General features: G+C 46.2%; 2 protein-coding genes across 3 annotated transcripts in view; one reads left to right on the forward strand and one right to left on the reverse strand.

The window, feature by feature from the left end:
• Nucleotides 1–14,577, forward strand: part of focad (focadhesin) — a 36,846-nt gene extending 22,269 nt beyond the window's left edge. The window contains exons 24-44 of the mRNA XM_076973647.1: nt 211–252; nt 949–1,057; nt 1,189–1,305; nt 1,739–1,977; nt 2,167–2,256; nt 2,573–2,726; nt 3,003–3,122; nt 3,595–3,717; nt 3,948–4,025; nt 8,458–8,529; nt 8,678–8,780; nt 8,907–8,987; nt 9,078–9,206; nt 9,572–9,687; nt 10,164–10,424; nt 10,528–10,617; nt 10,950–11,136; nt 12,188–12,285; nt 12,570–12,824; nt 13,063–13,138; nt 13,345–14,577. Coding sequence (XP_076829762.1) covers nt 211–252; nt 949–1,057; nt 1,189–1,305; nt 1,739–1,977; nt 2,167–2,256; nt 2,573–2,726; nt 3,003–3,122; nt 3,595–3,717; nt 3,948–4,025; nt 8,458–8,529; nt 8,678–8,780; nt 8,907–8,987; nt 9,078–9,206; nt 9,572–9,687; nt 10,164–10,424; nt 10,528–10,617; nt 10,950–11,136; nt 12,188–12,285; nt 12,570–12,824; nt 13,063–13,138; nt 13,345–13,418 — 2,614 coding nt within the window. The 3' untranslated portion in view covers nt 13,419–14,577. The remainder of the gene's footprint in view (nt 1–210; nt 253–948; nt 1,058–1,188; nt 1,306–1,738; nt 1,978–2,166; nt 2,257–2,572; nt 2,727–3,002; nt 3,123–3,594; nt 3,718–3,947; nt 4,026–8,457; nt 8,530–8,677; nt 8,781–8,906; nt 8,988–9,077; nt 9,207–9,571; nt 9,688–10,163; nt 10,425–10,527; nt 10,618–10,949; nt 11,137–12,187; nt 12,286–12,569; nt 12,825–13,062; nt 13,139–13,344) is intronic.
• Nucleotides 13,675–16,841, reverse strand: hacd4 (3-hydroxyacyl-CoA dehydratase 4). 2 transcript variants are annotated; one of them, XM_076973652.1, is made up of 7 exons: nt 16,682–16,841; nt 16,138–16,244; nt 15,709–15,836; nt 15,436–15,545; nt 15,090–15,196; nt 14,341–14,472; nt 13,675–14,210 (listed from the first exon to the last, which is right to left on the reverse strand). In XM_076973652.1, the coding sequence occupies exons 1-7, from the start codon at nt 16,744–16,746 to the stop codon at nt 14,161–14,163; spliced, it is 699 nt and encodes a 232-aa protein (XP_076829767.1). In that variant the 5' UTR covers nt 16,747–16,841; the 3' UTR covers nt 13,675–14,160. The 2 variants fall into 2 exon arrangements, with proteins under 2 accessions (XP_076829767.1, XP_076829766.1); XM_076973651.1 differs by having other exon boundaries at nt 13,675–14,243.
• Nucleotides 16,842–20,059: the final 3,218 nt, after the last annotated feature.

Below are 20,059 nucleotides of genomic sequence, written 5' to 3' on the forward strand. Positions count from 1 at the left end.
GTGTGTGTGTGTGTGTGTGTGTGTGTGTGTGTGTGTGTGTACACACGTGCACGCATGTCAGACAGAGAACGTGTGTGTTGGTGTGTATTGTGTGAGCGTGTGTGCGTGTATTAGCTCAACTCGTAAATCACAGCCTGTAGGGATGAAAGGTTCGCCTGCATGTCGGCACAGTGCCGTAAATCAGCTCTCCTCCGCTCTCTCTCTCGCCAGGGTCAGGGACCAGCTGACTGATGTGGTGAAGGCAGCAGCCAAGTGAGTGACTACTGCTACTACTACACCCCCCCCCCCCCCCAACTCCTCTAACCCTCCCCTCTCCTCTAACCCCCCCCAACTCCTCTAACCCTCCCCTCTCCTCTAACCCTCCCCTCTCCTCTAACCCCCCCCAACTCCTCTAACCCCCCCCTCCCCTCTAACCCCCCCCAACTCCTCTAACCCCCCCAACTCCTCTAACCCCCCCCAACTCCTCTAACCCCCCCAACTCCTCTAACCCTCCCCTCCCCTCTAACCCCCCCCAACTCCTCTAACCCCCCCCAACTCCTCTAACCCCCCCCCCAACTCCTCTAACCCCCCCCAACTCCTCTAACCCCCCCCCCCAACTCCTCTAACCCTCCCCTCTCCTCTAACCCCCCCTCTCCTCTAACCCCCCCCTCTCCTCTAACCCCCCCCCTCTCCTCTAACCCCCCCCTCTCCTCTAACCCTCCCCTCTCCTCTAACCCCCCCCAACTCCTCTAACCCCCCCCCTCCCCTCTAACCCCCCCCAACTCCTCTAACCCTCCCCTCTCCTCTAACCCTCCTCTCTCCTCTCCCTCACTCTCCTTCTCTTTTCCTCGTAGTCTTATCTGAGGCCTAAGTCAGATTACAAAGCCTTGGTTATCCCAGACACAGATAGACAGCAGGATTTCATTGTTGTCGTTTTTGCTGTTTTCATGGTCGACATGTGGCGGGCAGGGACAGTCCAGTGGTCCAGGGGAACTGCGTCCTGGCGCTGAGCGGCCTCGCCGTAGCGTTGAGCCGCTACCAGAGCAGCCTGCCGGCCTCGAGCGACGGCGGGGTCGAGGTGAAAAGACAGCTGATGTCATTGTCCAAGTTTACATGCCCTGTGGAGTGGACATCATGGAGCACAGTCCTGCTACAGGGTTATGACTTGAAATTTTTATTAATTTTTTATTTTTTTCGTTTTGTCCGAAGGTGGGACCAGAAATCTTACCCACAGCCCATTGGCTGTCTATGGTGATTGACACACTCCTCAGCATCGTGAGCAGTAGCAGTCGGCCTGGAGGACAAGTCTTCCCCTGGTTTGTGCACGTGAGTACACTCCCACACCTCCCAGGTTGTACCGCCCGGACGCCCGATCTCCCCAACTGGTCTTACTCTGCCTGGCATAAGTTGGTCCAACCGTCGATGAGTTATCACCGTGTAAGCAGTTTTCTGTCCCGCTTGATGTGAAGGGGCCTCCCCGGGGGCCCTCGCTCTGTGAATTCCACAGGCTCCATGTTTTGACAGGTCTGGGTTGCTTTTTTCCGGCAGCAGAGCTGTGCTCTCTGTCAGCGTCGCAGATCAAGAGCATGCAGCTATTTTTGGAAGGAAAGCAAAATCCAGCAGTGAACACGTATCGCACAAAAAGACACCGCAGTGAATCGGGTCGGGCGTGCGGGTGGGAGGCGTAGTCGAACAGCGGCCGCTCCACGTCCTTCTAAAGCCCGAGCGTCCCATAACGTTCCCTTCTGGCCGTCCGCAGCGCTCCTACTCCGGCGAGAACACGGCGAGCGCCATCGCCCGCTCCTGTGCCGCCCTGGGCCTGGCCATGCTGTCGCCCGTGCTGGTCACCACCCACAGGGAGGCCACGCCCACCGTGCTGGGCGTCCTGAGGGCGGGTCTGCCGTCCTCCCCCGCCGCCGAGGACTCGCAGGCCCTGCAGTTCCACAGCGGCCTGGCTCTGGGCCTGCTGACGGCCCGACTGCTGGAGGAGAGGGTCGGGTAGGTCGCCCCGGTACCAGGTCCAGCTCAGCCAATGAGAGGGAGTGGGGGGAGGGGTCAAGGGGGGAAAGCGAAAGACCCGTTTGTGAAGCACCAGCATAACTGTGTGTGTGTGTGTGTGTGTGTGTGTGTGTGTGTGTGTGTGTGTGTGTGTGTGTGTGTGTGTGTGTGTGTGTGTGTGTGTTGCAGTGACATCGCTGGGCAGCCCGTGTACAATGTGGTGCTGAGTTCTCTGGAGGTGCTGGAGTCGTGTTGCTTCAACACACAGCTGGAGTACAAGTGTGTCCACACACCTCCGCCTCCACACTCAGCTCCACCCACACATTCCCAGCGTGGTGTATTTTAAAAAAGGCTCCGCTTTTTAATACCTATTTTAAAAATGTATTCTAGATTTCAGCCCTGACATTTGAGGTTCTGTGTGCGTCTCAGTTAAGAATATTTTTGAGTTATTTGTGCTAACTAAAGATACTTTGAGCAGACAACTTAAGCTGTTTGTAAGTTGCTCTAGATAAGAGCGTCTGCTAAATGTCAAAAATGTAAATGTCTCTGCATTTCTTTCTTCTGTGTGTCCCCGTCCCCCGTCTCGTCCACCCAGTGCGGGATGCGTGCTGGCTGTCGGCCTGCTGCTCGGTGCTCTGTGCAGCAGCAGTGAGGTGGAGCAGCGACGGCGTGGTGCTCTCTCCCTGGAGAAGCTGCTCCAGACCCTGCGGGACAGTATCGGTGGCACCACGGGACGCATGCAGCAGGAGGTCCCGCCCACACACCAAGCACTCGACTCAGCTCCGCCCACACGCTCAGCTCTGCTCCGCCCACACGCTCGGCTCAGCTCTGCCCAGTCCGAATAAACTCCGAATAAACAGCCAGCACAATTCGGCCCAAGCATTCAACTCATCCCAAATTTAGACATTTGGACAAAACATTTATCTCAACAAAAACTCAGTTCAGACCAACTCAGAGGTTCTAATGCAGGTTCTAATTGCTGCTGTACGTTGTAGTCATCTTGCTCTTTGTTGGTTCTCATGTAGGTCCTGGGATATTCCGTGGCGTGCTCTGGTGTGTCAGCATTTAGCTCCGGTGCAGTAGATGGCGATAGAGCTGAGGAGGTGATGAACACTCTGCGCTCCATGACTGAGGAGAGCCAGCAGGTGAGGGCACTAGGCCTGGCATGACTCAGCAGGTGAGGGGACTAGGCCTGGCATGACTCAGCAGGTGAGGGGACTAGCCCTGGCATGACTCAGCAGGTGAGGGGACTAGGCCAGGCATTACTCAGCAGGTGAGGGGACTAGCCCTGGCATGACTCAGCAGGTGAGGGGACTAGGCCAGGCATGACTCAGCAGGTGAGGGGACTAGGCTAGGCATGACTCAGCAGGTGAGGGGACTAGGCTAGGCATGACTCAGCAGGTGAGGACATAGGTCATGGCACGTCCCAGGAGAGCTCGCCCTGTAAACACTGCTAATATGTCACTGTACCTGGAAGCAACAAAGATTGTTTCAAATGTGAAAGAGCTCATATACTTGATGCTAGCATTAACTGTGTGTGTGTGTGTGTGTGTGTGTGTGTGTGTGTGTGTGTGTGTGTGTGTGTGTGTGTGTGTGTGTGTGCGTGCGCACCTACAGACTCCAGGCTTCGCCCTGGCTCTGGGTCTCCTGGTTCATGGCCTCTCCTCGTGCGGCCACGGTAAAGCGGTGGACATCCATCCTCGCCTGCTGTCTGCCTGGACCAAGATCCTGCTGGCAGAGGTAGCGCCCAGGCTCCGTCCCTCACAGCTCTGCAGCAGGAGATCAAGAGATCACTAGATCTTTTAGATCACTAACAGATATTCTCCCACCACCAGCACATCTGCCATGTGTAATCAGTATATGTGTAATCAGATTGAGCTGATGGAGCTTCCTGTAAGGTAGGTCTCGTTTTTAGATTGAACTTATGAGTCTTCAACCTCCACCCCTCCTTCTCCACCCGTCTCCACCAGGGCTGCCCAACCACGCAGCGGCTGGCGGCCCTCAACGGACTCATCGCCCTGGTGGGATCTGAGACGGCTCTCTTTCAGGTAGGCATCCCCAGGACGGGGACACTGCCGTCCCGTCTCCCGTCTCAGGGGCAGTGGGACGAATCGCTGCCAACACGCTCACGCACCGCTCGGGTTTTAAAGGAGACCGTCGGTCGTGCACCGCTAGCTTTTTAATCGCGCGTGCGAGAAATCGCTCCAACTCCGCCCACGCCTCTCAGCGTGCAGATGAACACACCTGTTCTTTGGTTCCTTTTCTCGTTTGTGTAGACGCACAGGTTACAAACGAGGGACTTTTACAGCCGAGGTTATAAACGTGGCGGTTTTAGGACCTTTCCGTTTGGAGCTTCTTCCTCCAGGCCGATTTTCAGCGGCTCCGATGCCCGTGATTGTGCCAGCCGAATGCCAGTCTCATCCTGCCGCTCTGCTTTTTAATACCCGCACCTGTGCCAGCTTAGTCTTTGTGTGGCAAAATTGCACCCTTCAGTGCCCACCCGCTTTACGCACGCAAGCACAAGACACACACACACACACACACACACACACACACACACACACAGACTGTCTCCCCCATTTAAATGCAAATGCCACCATACTTGGAAGGTGGCCAGGAAGTGTCTCCATAGTAACAGTGGAACTTGACAACAGTAGTGAGGGAAGGATTTTCCCCCAGTGTGAATGAAATCCTTGTGGATGACTCTGATTACACAGGCCTCCCAAAAGATGAAAAGATGGACTTAAACGTGTCATCACAATACTTTAGTCATGAGGGTGCCGTCCACTAGCATCGCCAGTTCGAATTAGGATTTATGCTGTAAATGTTGGCGCCTTTCACTGTGCCAGAGCGTAAATCGTTTTTGTGGGTCCACACGTTTTGTAGACAACAGAACAGAATCCAGCTGCCACGTGAGATGCGCAAGACGTAGGGGTGCTTGTAGAAGCTGCAAGCTGAGATGGGCTGGCCTGCTTGTACGTGGGAGGGTACTTTTTTATAGAAGCAAAGCAGCATATTGCCATAAAAACAATCTAGAGCACATCCCAAAGAATGAACTCGAAATTCTGAGGGATGCCAGCCTCTTCAGGACACTGTGCTGTAGTGGCAGTACACGGTCATTAGAGGGTGCCATAGAGCCCAGAAATAATATAGTTTCAGTTCTAACCATACCCTATGCTGTAGTTTTTAAAAGAATACCTGTGTATCAGTATACAGTGAAGTAATTGTTGCTGCACTTACGTCATTTTTTCAAATATCTGTACTTGATCATTTCTGTCCTTCTGTCTGTACATCTACTCACATTTCCTCAGAAATATCTGTAGTATATACTCAGTATAGTATATACCACATTTTATTTTTTTTTATTTTTTTTTTATTTATTTATTTATTTATTTTTTTGCCCACCTCCACCCCCCCATCTTTGGAGGACAACTTTGTTTTTATGTACAGATTTAAATGGCAATTATAACAATTCTGTATAATATATAGTGTAGTGATAACAATATATAGTGATAACAATATGCAAAGTGATAATTATTGGGGTTAGGTGGACCAAGAAAAGAGGGGGAGAGAAATAATAAAAAGGGAAAAGACAGAGAGGTAGGAGAAGAAAGGAGAAGAAAAAGAAAAGAAGAAAAAAAAAAATAATAATAAAATAATAATAATAATAAAATAAAACACGCAACCAGCTCAAATGACCACTGCAAAGAAGTACAGAAAGTAAACCAAATACATATAGTGCAGATGAGTGCGATGTATGGGTGTGTGTGAGTGTGTGTTTATGTGCAACCTAGAAGTGCAACATAGGATAGATGTATGGAATGTACTTACCAGCAAGGGTGGGTAGCTGCGACAGCATTCCCCCAGAGGCCAGAGGCGGGCGGAGAGAGACCCGGGAATCCCACCCGCCCACGGCCCCCCACAGAGCGGTGGAGTACCAGAGCCGCACTTCCCAGAAACCCTCACCCGCCCGCCCCCGCAGGCGGGAGAGAGAGACCCCGCACAGCGCCCCACCAGTCAAGGAGCGCAGGTCCAGGGGAACCAGAGGGAACAGAGCGCCTCCCCCCCAGGATGCCCCCCCCCCCAGGGGCCAGCGGCAAAACCACGGCGCCACGCGCCCGGAAAGCCACCCACCACCCGGCAGGGCCCACCTCCCGCCGAGGAGCACCCGGCCGCCCCATACCACCACCGCCCAGGGGAGCGGGCCAACCGCCCCTACGCCGGGGGGCCAAGCCGGACTCCGGAGCTCCAAGGTGCCCCCCCTCTGGAGTGGTGCAGTAGTCTCAGGGGAGCGTCCGGGAGTGAACCGGGCACGACCAGCCCCGACCCAGAACCAGCTGTCCTCACCCACATAACCAAACCCACCCTACATTCGCCCCTATACACCCCCACCATGCACACACCCACCCCCACACACACACACATACACTCAAATTCACCCTCACACCTCCAAACCTGGCCATATGTCCCCTCCCTCCAACACGCACTCATTCATCCACCCATTCAGAAACAAGAAGAAAACAAGGACAGAGACACACACTTATCCAGACTAGCACACCCTCTGCGGCGGGGGCAAATGGCTGGACCAGCAAGGACCTGCAGTGTTATACCACATTTTAAAAGCAGACTCGGTACTTTGAATTTATATTTATTCACCAAGCGCCAATCAAGAAGAAACAAGGATGGTGTGTGTGTGTGTGTGTGTGTGTGTGTGTGTGTGTGTGTGTGTGTGTGTGTGTGTGTGTGTGTGTCACACGTTACCTCTGTTCTTTCAAAATAGTCACTGTTAGTGATACTCCAAGTCTTCATCATTGTTTAACTCAACAACTACAACTGTCTTTATAACACTTTCCCAAGTGTTATTGAGATACTGATATATTATCCAAGCTTGAAACATTAGAATTTATGAAATTATGAAATGAAAAAATTAGAAGTTGTTACCCATGTGATTTGAAAATTTAGCATTTAGTTTATATATATATATATATATATATATATATATATATATATATATATATATATATATATATATATATACACAGTGGCGTGCACACATAGGCTAAAGCACCACCAACTCTGCCCTTTATCAACGAAAGTGCCCTTTTGAAACTTCGTTTTTTATTATTATTATCATTTTACTGAGGTCGGTTTGAAATGATCTTTTGGAAACCTGCGTGATTAAAAACAATGCCCTGAAATGCGCCACCACCTCACACACACCCGACCTCTCTCTTCCTTTAACACCAGATGCGCTGCAGCAGCAGTTCAGTTCAGCGAGTGGAAGGAAGCGTCTTCAGCACAGCACACATGGTCACAGATAGACTTCTTCTCCCGTGCCGCACCAGTCAGGTCACATACACATCAAGTCAAATCGTACCGTTTGCCCTCTAAGCCCAACGTGAAATCATTTTGTTGTGCAGTAAAATGTCTCATACAGCACCAAATTACTAAGCATAGCCGATGGTCACCTGATAAACTAGTTGCTCTAACCCAAATCAATGATAGATAACGTGAGGACGACCACATACAAATAATTAAGGTAGAGTTTACAAATCTATGTGTTAAGCTGAACGTCTTCTGTTGTATACGTTTTGTTAGGCAACATAAATTACATTCATTTGTGAAAGAAGAAACGGGAAGTTCCCCATTACCTGTGAAAAATGCCCATCTGCATTCATGTAATAACAACACTCAGTAGCCTATAACTCCTTCTCCTACTTTTTGGTCTTTTTACTGTCTTTATTGTAGGCCTATATTGATTTACTAATTGCGAAATATATGCAACAAGGCCTGCAGACAGTGAAGGGTAAAAGGGTAAACACTTGATTGCTGTGAAACAGCAGAATGCATGTTGATGTCATTTCTTAAGCAAAGAAAGTTGAAAAACATACATTTGAAAATGTTTATAAAGATACATTTTCATCTCATCCAGTAATCACGTAACAGAAAATTATAACGGATGCGACCATAAAAAATATTGCATGACCAAATGCTTCTGGGGGGGCAGCACGTCCAACTTCATCAATGCTTCATCTCTATTATACATCTACGCACATCTACAGGAATATCTACCATACGACAATGGACCTTCTTGGTTGTTTGTGTTGGTTTTATGTGTATATGTTTTTTTTAGATGTCTAAATTGCCTATGTTTTTAAATATAGACTAGGCTGTAGTCTATTGGTACCCCCTCAGAAATAGGCACACCTCTGCACATGCATTCAGTTGTTGCAGTGGTTGCCTATGAAAATATTAATTCATATCTGTCATTTGTATGATTATCAGATGCATGCAAGTCTAATATAAGCCTTGACTGGTAAGCAAAGTCCTGTATTATGTAGTAAAACTCCAAAGACACCCTACTTTCTGACTATAAGTACATTTATTAAAACCGCCATACTTCCACTTGAGTCAAAAAACACCTTTTACTGGGTTTAGCTCCAGTCGACAGGTCAGCGGTGATATTTCCGTCTCTTCCAGCTCAAGAGCCAATCTGAGCAGTCCTCGCAGGACCAGGCCCGGCTGAACGACGTCATACGATCCATTACGCAGGTCAGGCTCCGTCCCCCCCCCCCGCGTGTCTTCATGTTCTACGTCTTTCTGGCCTTTGCGGTCGTAGCGTGCGACGCAACCTCACCGGATTGTCCCCTCCTAAAACGGCGTGTTCGATTTCACTCTTGTCCGTCTTGCTGCCACCCAGATCATCTCTTTCTCCGGAGCGACAGGCCTCCAGTCTAACGGAGCGTCTCTGCTGGGTCACCTGTACCTGGCTCACCTGTCCAGCAGGCACAGCAGCACTGCGGGTGAGAGGGCTCCCAAACGACTGTGGCTGCAAGCCTCCACACAACAACCATAAAAATATCCCATAAAATACTGTAAAAAACGTAAATCTCTCTCTCTCTCTATCGCTCTCTCTCTTTCTTTCTCAGTGCCTCAAGACTTCAGTTACCTCCCTGAGAAAAGCGTTGTCAGAGCTTCCACTGACTGCATCATTGAAGCCGGAAGGAAAGGTGTTGCTCTGGACTTGGGAACCTTTGTTGGCCCTTTTCAGAACAGACTCTGCATTAATGATGATGTTTGTGTGTTGTCTTTCTGTGTAGGGCCTGAAGTCTTTCCTCCCGGTCTGATAAAGGTCGTTTTGGCTCCCCTGGCCACTGTGGGGGCCAGTTTCCAATATCCACCCGTCAACTGGAACTCCATCCTCTCTCCCCTTATGAGACTCAACTTTGGTAAACACCAAGTTCCCAATGTTGATTGGGTCATTTGTTAAAGCTCTGTAGTGAATGACAGTTATTTAATCCTAATGTACGCATGATTTCTGTAACAGTGTCAGAAATGCGACAATCTACCAGTAGCACTTAAACTTGCAGGAAGGCACAGAGAACCCTGCACATAAAACCAAGGCTGAAAAACGCTCAGGCACTTTTAACATAATGTTCATAATGGTTCTGCTAAAAATGCTTGCGTATTACAACATGGAAAATGTATTCTGACTGAAGCATTAACCAACATAGGCATCATTTTAAGGCGAAACCCTTGGAATGTCAAAAAAGACACGCATGAACATTTGAATGCTCCACTGCGCCCTCTGTAGGTGAGGAGGTGCAACATCACTGCCTGGAGCTGGCTGTCAGTCAGGTCCAGTCTTCTCCCAGTGCCTCCCTCTTCCTGGGGGTGTGGCTGGCCCCTCCCCTCGTCCACAGCCTGAGAGTGAGTGCCAGCGGGTTTCTCCGTCTTCGTGCTGCACTTTCCATTTTTTGACGAACAGATACAGCACATCTACATGGCTTTGTTTAAAAGTTATGCACCAGGCAGAAAGGTGGATTCGTTCATTCTGATGGACGTTGACGTAGAGCTGAAGAGATAATGGACCTATATATCTAAATGCGTCATGCGCAGTAACTGAAGGACAACTCATTTTGATGCGTTATTAACACGCTATTAACATATTTAGCTTGCTCAGTGGAAGCTAAGCACAAATGGAAAGATGTATACACAGCTGCCCCAGGTGTTGAGCGTTTTTATTCTAATAAACTACCACAAACAGCCCGACATTACAGTTGTTCTGAAGTCTACTCATTGTCTCACCTCACTCTGTTTCCTCTCACTTTATCTACTCTCACTGTCTCCTCCCCACTCTGTCTCCTCCCACTCTGTCTCCTCACTCCGCCTCCCCTCCACCGCAGCTCCGCACACGAGTTCTCCTCTACGAGCGTCTGTGTTCCTGGATGAAACACGTGGCGGAGGACAAGCTGCAGGTGCACGTGGAGAGCCTGGCCGTGCAGCAGTTCCTACCGGGCACACGCGCCCAGCAGCTGCCCCTCTGCCGGGCCGTCCTGACGGGCCTGGCCAAGGCCATGGCGCTGCCCGATCCAGCCCGTAGCTGCTGGACCACCCTGTGCTCCACCACAGAGAAGATCTTCAACCATCTACCTGATGGCATTCAGGTACGGCCACAGGGTGGGGGGGGTAGTCTTTGAACTGGGTTTTGGCACAGAAGCCACTACCCACTGTCTGTTAATCGGCGTGTGCTGTTGGCTTTGACCATAGGTCGATGAGGTGGAGCTCTATGAAGGCATCTGTTCCTGTCTGTCAGAAATGAGTGACACAGAAATTGACAGGATCGTCAAAGTCACAGAGGTACAGACACTTTCCGTTGAGATGTTCCACTACCAAACCTCAATTAAATGTTTCTGTTCGTTAGTTATGTAGGTAGGGCAATTTAGCTTGTGACAAAACGTCTTACTGGCTAAACTATTCAAATCAATTGCCTGTTTGATAAAATCACTATGTGACCTGCATATAAGATGTAACATAAGTATCTTTTCCCTGCTCCAGTAGTTGTTGTGATTCATCAAGTTAATCAAGTCTTCCATCCCTTTAATTATGAGTGTTAGAAGATGGAAAACCCCACTGAGAGCAATGCAGGACTGGCCAACACTTTTCTGTTTGTTTACCGGTGACCTCTACAGGCCAACGTTGAGAAGACAGCCTTCGTTCTGTCATACTTAAGTTCAAAAGGCAGAATCCCACTCCTGGGACTCAATGATGTCATCAGTACCATCCTACAAGCAAGCAAATCAGAGAAGAGGATGCAAATCAGCTGGCTGCTACTGCAGTGCTTCCACCAATCACGTTTGGCCTCCAGCCCCAACACAGGCAAGCAAAATATTTCATGAATTCTTCTATGGTAATTGCTCCGAGGGCTTCATTAGCAAATTCTCAAGAGCATTACGGTCAGCATTCCAAGTGCTGCTTGTGGGAGGCTTGGAGATCTTCACTTTACTCAATATCAGTGATTCATTAATCATCACTCGCACTAGTTCACTGGGCTTTCTTGATCAGAATATGACTGAACAGTTTTCAGAGCAAGAGCCATACCACAGTTTTTATGAAGACCTGAAAAGTCTGAAAATTCTAAGTTCCAATTGTCAGACTTAGGGGATCAAAATATAGAAATTCAGAAAATCTTTTGCAAAGCACCATATGTCAAGATTCAGAGAAGGAAGAATCCAGAGAAGAAAAATGAATGAAAAGTCTCTTATATTTTGTTCTGTTAAGCAGTACTGAATCACTTTTTACGGTACGGCTAATGACATTAAGTAAACTGAATGTGGTATGTAAAATGCAGTCTTCAAAAAAGTTCTTTCTTTTATCAACAATTTATTCATAAAACAATGCCAAAAATGAAAACAGTGGCTTCTTTTACATGCTGGGCACCAAGGCAACCATCTGTAGAGACGAGATGTCTGCACAGCCTGAAGGTCCAGTTATCAGAATAGACGCTGGCTGGCCAGTGGTGAAGCCACTAGAGGAAGTCATTCTGACAGCTAGGGCTATAGATAGCCAGTCAAGCTTGAGTTTGTAGAGTTGACGATACTAGAAAGGCTGTTTGTGGCTTCCTGAGCAGAAGTCATTAGCCAGAGGATGCAAGTCTGGTCGTGAACACCGATGGCGTTTGACATCAACATTTCTCACTTAGTGGATTGACTGACTTTTTGTGTGCATTCTTTGATTCTGCTGATAAGCAATTGTGCTTCTTGTTCTGCAGTTTTCTTTGCAAAATTCTATTATTGTCTTTATTGCGGTGCAGTATATTGTATTGAGTGGTCATGAATAATAATGACACTATTATAAATAATAATTACATTATTTATTAACATATTATGATGTATAAAGGCCTGTGTGGGCGTGTCTTGTTTGTCTTTAGGTGTGTCTAAGAGAATGGATTGGCTGCTGGAGCTAATGGGTCACATCAGGAACGTGGCATATGGTGCCCCCACGGTGAAATGTAATAACACCAAGGAGGTGTGTAGATCCGCAGAGGAACCCCCCCCCCCCCCCCCCCCCCACATGACTGCCTGTCTGTCCTTGCTAGCGTAGACGTGAGGCTGTGTGAGGTCATGTTTTGTGCCGCCATGTTTTTTCATTGTACAGGAAGGTACAGGAGTAAGTTAGACGGGCGTCTGTGATCCTCCGTGCATGTGCGCGGTCTTCGGTGAAGGGCTTTCAACTCCTAACTGAGCCCAGCTGTTTACAATGTTGTCCTTTCGTGTGACCGTAACAACCCGCGTCTGTGACCCCAACTGCAGGCCACCGACTTCCTGCTCGGTGTTTTCGCTGCCGCGCTGGCGTCCTGGGCTGACCACTCCATGCCTCTCCTCGTCGGCGCCCGGGCCCAGTGGTTTCCGTGGAAACAGTCACCCATGGAGCACCTGGACCAGCCCGACGGCCTCTACATGACCGCAGCCATCGCCGAGGAGTCCGTTAAACAATGCTTGTTGGGGCTGCCTCACAGCCTGAAGGAGCTGCTCACCAAAGACCCATGGAAGGCCCAGTCACAGAAGGTGTGGACCCTCACGAAATCATAAACATGACAATAATGTTCAAATTCTTATTCGCCATTAATTATCAAAGGCATGAGTCATACATATGAACCATATGGGCTCGGAGTAGTTTTTGTCTTTGTACACTATTGCAAGCCCCTATGGCAGTGCTGCTAGAAAGGAGATATCTCAGGACAAGTGGGAAGTGGAGGGAGCAGTAGAAATCTGTAGAGATGACTCGTGCTCGTCTTTTTCTCAGGTCACTGATTGGCTCTTCAGCTTAGCAGAAGCACCTGAGGAATCCTTATCGCAAACAGCGATCTTCACAGCCCGAGGTGAGAAGCAGAGTGTTAAAAATCTAGTGGTCTGCCAACTGTGTTCCGATGACATTGCCAGTTTATTTAAATGCGATTTGAAGTTACATTGGTTGTACAAGGACCTTTTGGGTTACAATTAAAGATGTGTAAGCTAGTTTAAAGAAATTGGGTGTAGGTTTCGGTTTAGAAAGCCACCTTTAAAGTGACTTTTCTTTTCTGTTCAGCATCATTATTGGCGTTGAGGTCCACCCCAGAGTTCAAGAAGAAGGCTGTGTGGACCAGAGCCTACGGCTGGTGACCTTCGTAGAGAACTCCTAGCCAGCTTTGCCTCGCTGAAGGAAACCCCTTATTTTTGCTATGAACCTCAAGCAATTTGAAAGTCCAAACTGGTTTGTGCATCGCAAAGACATTTTGCGTCTTTGTCGTCCAAATGTGGATTCTCAAGAGAAGAGAAATACAAGGACTGATCGTCGAGTGTGCATAGTCACCTAGCAACACCAAAACACCCAAGTAGCTGAATAGCTACGCTAAGAAGCCAGACTCTCAGTCTCAGGCAAAGTTTACATGTTTTACTCAAGTACTTAGTGTGGTAAAGATGATTACATGAATCTCCCTCTGACCAAAATAATAATAAAAAAAAAATCAACATTAAAATTGGAACTGCACTGTTGTGTTATATAGTAAAAATTTAAAAAAATTTTTTTAAAGCATGTGATTTTCAAAACATCAGCTGTTTGAGAAGACAAAGCCATTGGTAACTAACATAAGTAACTTCACACTTAATACATTACAATAGTGCTACACAGCATAAGTGTTTGTGGTGAAAACAATTACAGTTAAAAATGTATTCATTTCCTTGCAGGTAAATAATTGTTTGGAGTAATACATACTGTGCAGTATTTAGTATTTACTGCACTTACTTCAAGAGCCACATTATATGTCCTGTGTCAGATTTACCATATGCGTCCAGCTATAGAAAAGAGGAAGGAGACGGAAGGGTTGTGTTTGTCCTCAATAAAATGGTGTCCTTCCCTCTTCATTTAGTTCCTCTTCTTCGTCTCACTCCAACTCACAAGCGACTGTCTCCGTTCTTGCAGTAAGATTTGAAATGTTATGGCAGACCCTTTTAAAAATGTATAGATAAAGGCTTTTAGCAGAGGCGTGCAAGCTAACGTTTGCTTTGGTGTATTCATTGCTGCAGCAGGCGGTTTGTGTCTCACCTAGAGCCAACAGTGGGAGATAGGCCATTAGCAGGTACGGAAAATAGACATAGACAGGACCTGGGGCGGGAATCTGGCCAGAGAATATTCCCTGAGACTTGTAATATGGCAATGCCTGTAGAACACTGACTCCTGAGAGAAAGGAGGAAGACACATTAGTGTTGTGACCGGACAACAGCTGGTAGACCGTTTTACTGAAAAGTAAGACTGATGAAATCAACTTTCTGGGCAACGTTGTACTTGTACCAAAAATACACTTCTCTTAGAAAGCGTAAAAGGTATAAAAAGTATTGTGGGGATGGAGGATGGATGTGTGTGTCCCAATAATTCCTGCTCACATAGTTTAGGCAGTGTGAGCAGTACCCGCCCCCCTACAAAGATTAAATGAAACCTTCACCACTGGTTAGTGTATGTTTTCATTGTCTTTCCGGTGTTGTGCAATGGCAAAAACTGCGGGCTGCGGTGTGGCCCCTAAATACAACCCCTCCTAACTCTCAGCATCTCAGTATGCTGTCTCCTGTGTGCCTTTTCCTGCTTGCTCAATGATCTATTTCCTAACCACATGGGCTACTTGTAACACTTTGAAGCAAACTCTCACTTTGCCACAGTCCGAACTACTTTACATCTGCAGATCTTAGTTGTCAAACTATATAATTAATTAGGGAGCAATTTGCATTCGCTACAGAACAATTATGCACGCGTCTACTACTGTGGCATCTACTCCGGTGGCATCGATGCACGCGGCCTACCTTCCGCGATCACAGACAGGCCATACACGGTGACGGAGAGGGTGTAACGGGTCCACACCAGGCTGATCGACGGGGTGCTGATGAGACACAGCAGCTCGCACGGGTACCTGCGGAACCGACACCTTAGCTAAAGAGCTGACCGTGCGGTTTCTGGACTTTCAAAGCTGGGCTTCGTGACACATTAGCACGCCTGACGTTTTCATTGAAATGGGGTGAACTGCGGTTTAAATGGACGCATTATATAAAATGTTGCGAACATGAAAAGAGCAACAACTGATTGCAGTCCTAGAAATGCGTGAATATAATGGGAAAAGGCCGGGGTGATGTATGCATTCAGGATACGCACCTTAACAGGCCTAACACGTTCCACAGATAAAACAGCACACACACTATAGTTTTGCTCTGAAACTCCTCTTGATTTATGATCAAGAATAAAACGAAATTTCTCTGCATCACCTGCGATGACATAAGAATAAAAGATTTAGACTGCATGCACGAAGCATTTGAACTTTAGCTAATCAAAATGTAGGTGCTGCACACTTCATGACCTTTCGAAATCAGTGAATGCCCACTCTTTGGACAAGCAATCCAACACCCTCCTAGCCTACACATGCGTTACCTGGACAAACCGAGCGAGAAGTCTGCGGTTCTCAAGTCCGTCTGCTATGTGGAACAGCTCCAGTATTGACAGAAGCTGGCATGAACTCATCATCACTCCCACAAAGTAGAAGGTGCCAGCCAACGCGTCTAACGACAGAGTATGTGAGGGAGTTAAAAACAAGCTAGATGACTTCATATACACAACGGCAGGGCCAAAGGTGGGCAATGGAGTATTTATGGGCGGTCTGTAATTTAATCTTGACACGTCTTTTAGTTAAACCGTTGTGATTTTTTTTACTTCCCTTATTCCAGTTGAACATTTTGCAATTCTTTTTATTGTATGTTTACGTGTAGTACGTGGTGCACTTAAGAACCACCTGAAGAAGGCTAAACAACTCCAGCATGCCTCCTTCAATGTTTGTTTATGGTGGATCACCCCGCTGCTTACCACTGCCAAACGATATGAATCTAGCAGACATGTTTGTAAAGATCCACGTGTGTCCGTAGAACTGCAGCAAATAGTACAAGAACAGGTAGGCATCTCCAACTCTGTAACTGCAGAGATAAAGTACAGGCATAAGATCAAGTTTAAGCGATGGCCTGCACATACGATGTACGTTCAGATGTTGGATTATCCGTCTTGATCGCTTGAAACAAACTCCTCCTATGCATTTAGGATAATGACAACGCCACGTGAGGCAACGTTGAATACATTAGGAGAGAAAGTTTTTAGAGGCGCATGCTATCGTCACTGTGTGCTTCTTTCGGATTTATCTGTGCATTTTCACAAATAACGATGTCTCTCTCACATGTAGCTAAAACATGTGGAGCCATTTGAGATGAACGTTGCAACACCCACATCTGAACCATGTCGCATTCTCGGTTAACCCGCAGAGTTTCGGGAGAGGCTGCGCGTTACAGTTCGAACTCGCTGTGCACAACCTGTAAATGAACGTGACACTGCCACAAACGTACAGTTTATTGGTCCTTACCTAATGTCCTCCTCTCCACGATCATTATTGTTTTGGTTATTGTCCTTCTCTTTGGAAACCATCATGCCTACATTCTTGTATTAGCTGTGCCCGTGACGTCACGGGGGCAGGACCGACATAGGGCTTTCCCCAAAGAACAACGCCAGATAGTGGATTTTCTATTTAGTTGACCTCGGGTGTGTGTGTGTGTTTTTTTATTCGTCTTAATCTAGAATACGTTTGTCCAACTGCTCAAATTCTGGGAAATTTTTATAGATGCTCACTGATAGATAAAAACGGATGTGGTTTTATGGTGAATTTTGCGTTTTTTGAAACCGTGGTAGGCCTACTGATCTCTGCTGAAGATTTTACCACTGGTGGACTTTCAGTCATGGTTTCCGCTTGCCATATGAAATGTGCTCACAAGGTTAACTGTTCATTCAGTGACATTTATTTCTAATGTTTTTTTATTTATGTTTTTATAAAGTGTTTTTTACTGAAGACAGTTTTAGTAATAATTACAGCAGTACTTAATGTCCACAGGCTTTTTAACTGAAACCACCTTAAGGCCTGAAAATAGGAGAAGACAGGAGCAAATGAGTAAATGACAAGACATTTGCCCTGTTATCATATTACACCATATTATGATTTTCTCACGAGTGTTTGTTGTCATCAGTTCCCACTGCCATCTGCCAGGGTGACGTTCTACCAGTCAGGGTAACAGTCTACAAATTTTGTCGACAGACTACCAGTAGTCTGGGCGAGAGAACGTGAGTGCGTGCTTCTACTGAAGGATGTTTGAGGAGACTGAGGGTGTTCATGGGATGGCACCATATGTTGCTAAGACACCATTCAGTGTGTGTCAGACATTTCTTATTTTAAAAAATACATATAAATGTATATAGAATACTACATGTCTAAAAATAATATAATACAAATATAATAACACTATATATATATATATATATATATATATATATATATATATATATATATATATATATATATATATATAATACATGTCTAAAAATAATTAGAACAGCAGCTAGAACAGCTTCAACTCTTCTGAGAAGGCTATGCCCAAGGTCTAGGAGTGTGTTTATGGGGATTTTTGATCATTCTTCCAGAAGCGCATTTGTGAGATCACATACTGATGTTGGATGAGAAGGTCTAGCTCTCAGTCTCCACTCCAATTCATCCCAAAGGTGTTCTATCAGGTTGAGATCAGGACTCTGTGCAGGCCAGTCAAGTTCATCCACACCAGATGGAGAAGTGCGATTCATCACTCCAGAGAACGTGCCTCCACTGTTCTAGAGTCCAGTGGCGGCGTGTTTTACACCACTGCATCTGACATTTTGCACTTGGTGATGTATGGCTTGGATGCAGCTGCTCAACCATGGATCCTGTTCCATGAAGCTCTCTGTGCACTGTTCTTGAGCTAATCTGAAGGCCACATGATTGACTCTGGAGAAAGTTGGTGAATTCTTCGTACTATGCGCTTCAGCATCCACTGACCCCGCTCTGTCAGTTTATGTGTCCTACCACTTCGTGGCTGAGTTGCTGTCATTCCCAAACACTTCCATTTTCTTATAATTCAGCTGACAGTTGACTGGAATATATAGGAGTGAGGAAAATACACGACTGGATTTGTTGCACAGGTGGCATCCTATCATAGTTCCACGCTGGAATTCACTGAGCTCCTGAGAGTGACCCAGTTTTTCACAAATATTTGTAAAAACAGTCTGCAATGGTGCTTAACCTGTAGCCATGGAAGTGATTGGAACACCTGATTCCGATAGTTTGGATGGGTATCGGGGAATCACTGTACCCCTAAAGAAAACATATCATAATGTATGTATATGGTATGATTTGATTTTGGCCCAGTAGAATTGTGCAGGTTTTTCTGCACCTTTATTTTGTACTGCCATACTTTCAGTTTCCTTCATCCACACACAGACTGTCCAGTTCCCTGTGACACTGCTAAAGCTTAATTTTGAGATCAACCTTGTAGTTTCACATCTCATTTTGTACAATTTTTTTTATTTATTTATGAAATATGTGAATTAATTCTATAGGTACATGTGTGCTACAGAGAGTGAATAGACAGCACTGGTCCATTAACAACCAGGTGGGCCTGGTTTTTATCTGTCCTGGCAACATTTATTTGGTGCTCTTTCCAATATGACACACCTATATCTTCAAAAGCTCATCAAGTTTGACTTGCTGTTTAAGTGAAAATCTGTGACGTACTGTTCTGAGTCTTGGAGCTGGTTTCTGACAAACATGGGACAGGTCCAACATGTTACGGCATGCAACGGTAAAACCACGACATAGTCCATCACCTGACAAATCCAACTTCTGCAGCTCCAATGTTTGTCTAAACTTTTCAGCAGGGACTATGACCGGATTGCAATTGCCTGAGCAGTGTTTGGGATTTTGGCGAGTGAGAAAGCAGGAGGGCCTGCGTCTTCCTGAAATACGTGTTCTAACAGTTCATGTGGCGATTGTTACTGCCTAGTGGAGCATCACCAACATCCGTCACCCTCCCACTCTCACAACCATCCCTACACCCAGTTCGCCTGTCAGGTGCAGTTCGTCTGTAGGAGCATTCAGCTGTATTTCAGTTATTTTTAGTTAAGCCACATGGTCACAAAATAGGAACTGAATTGTGATACTTTGTGACCAAAGGCAATTTGTGTTGCAGCAGCTAAAGTGCCAATCCATGCCGTCAGAAATAATGGTTGTGCAAGAAACCTTTGGTAGTTTATGACTTTTAATAGCTTTAAAATGAAGAAGCATTGTATTTTTTTATTATACATTGTATCTTATGATACAAATCTTGGAAATGTACATATACATTAGTGACAGACTGTTAAATATGCCATTGTTATTCATTTCTGAGAATTGAATCTAATAATAATAATAATATAATAATAATAGTAATAATACATTTTATTTTTAGAGCTATAAGCAACTCAAAGTGCTTTGCCATCCAAAAATATATATAAATAAGTAATAAAAGCACAACACAACAAAAAATTTAAAGGATAAATTTTCAAATACATTTGAAAAATATAAACTGAGCTTAAAAGCAAAAAAGTATCAAATTAAGAAATTGAGGCGCTGAGAGGAATAATAATAACTTCTAGATAGCTTCAAGTCTAATACTTCCCTGAAAGTATTAAAGTCAGTGATTCCGTTTTTTAAAGAAGGAACCCTTTTTGCAATATATTTGAAAAAATTTGCCTCATATTCTTACAGCTGTCAATAAATTACTAAAGCATCTCTGTAAAATCTCTGTAAAATGTTTCTGTGCTTGGGGAGGATGAACTTCATCTAATTTATATATTAGAAAAATAACTTAGATTTTGTAAATGTGACCCTCATGATTTAAGTTAA

Source organism: Brachyhypopomus gauderio, chromosome 14 (assembly GCF_052324685.1).
Source record: "Brachyhypopomus gauderio isolate BG-103 chromosome 14, BGAUD_0.2, whole genome shotgun sequence".
Taxonomy (NCBI): Eukaryota; Metazoa; Chordata; class Actinopteri; order Gymnotiformes; family Hypopomidae; genus Brachyhypopomus; species Brachyhypopomus gauderio.

Excerpts from the sequence above, each read along its gene's own strand:
- hacd4 (XM_076973651.1), bottom strand. The coding sequence starts at position 16,746 with ATGATGGTTTCCAAAGAGAAGGACAATAACCAAAACAATAATGATCGT. Across the intron at positions 15,837-16,137 it reads ATTCATATCGTTTGGCAGTG|ACGCGTTGGCTGGCACCTTC; the intron begins GTAAGCAGCGGG and ends CTCTGTCGTTAG. Across the intron at positions 15,546-15,708 it reads TTCTCGCTCGGTTTGTCCAG|GTGATGCAGAGAAATTTCGT; the intron begins GTAACGCATGTG and ends ATGTCATCGCAG.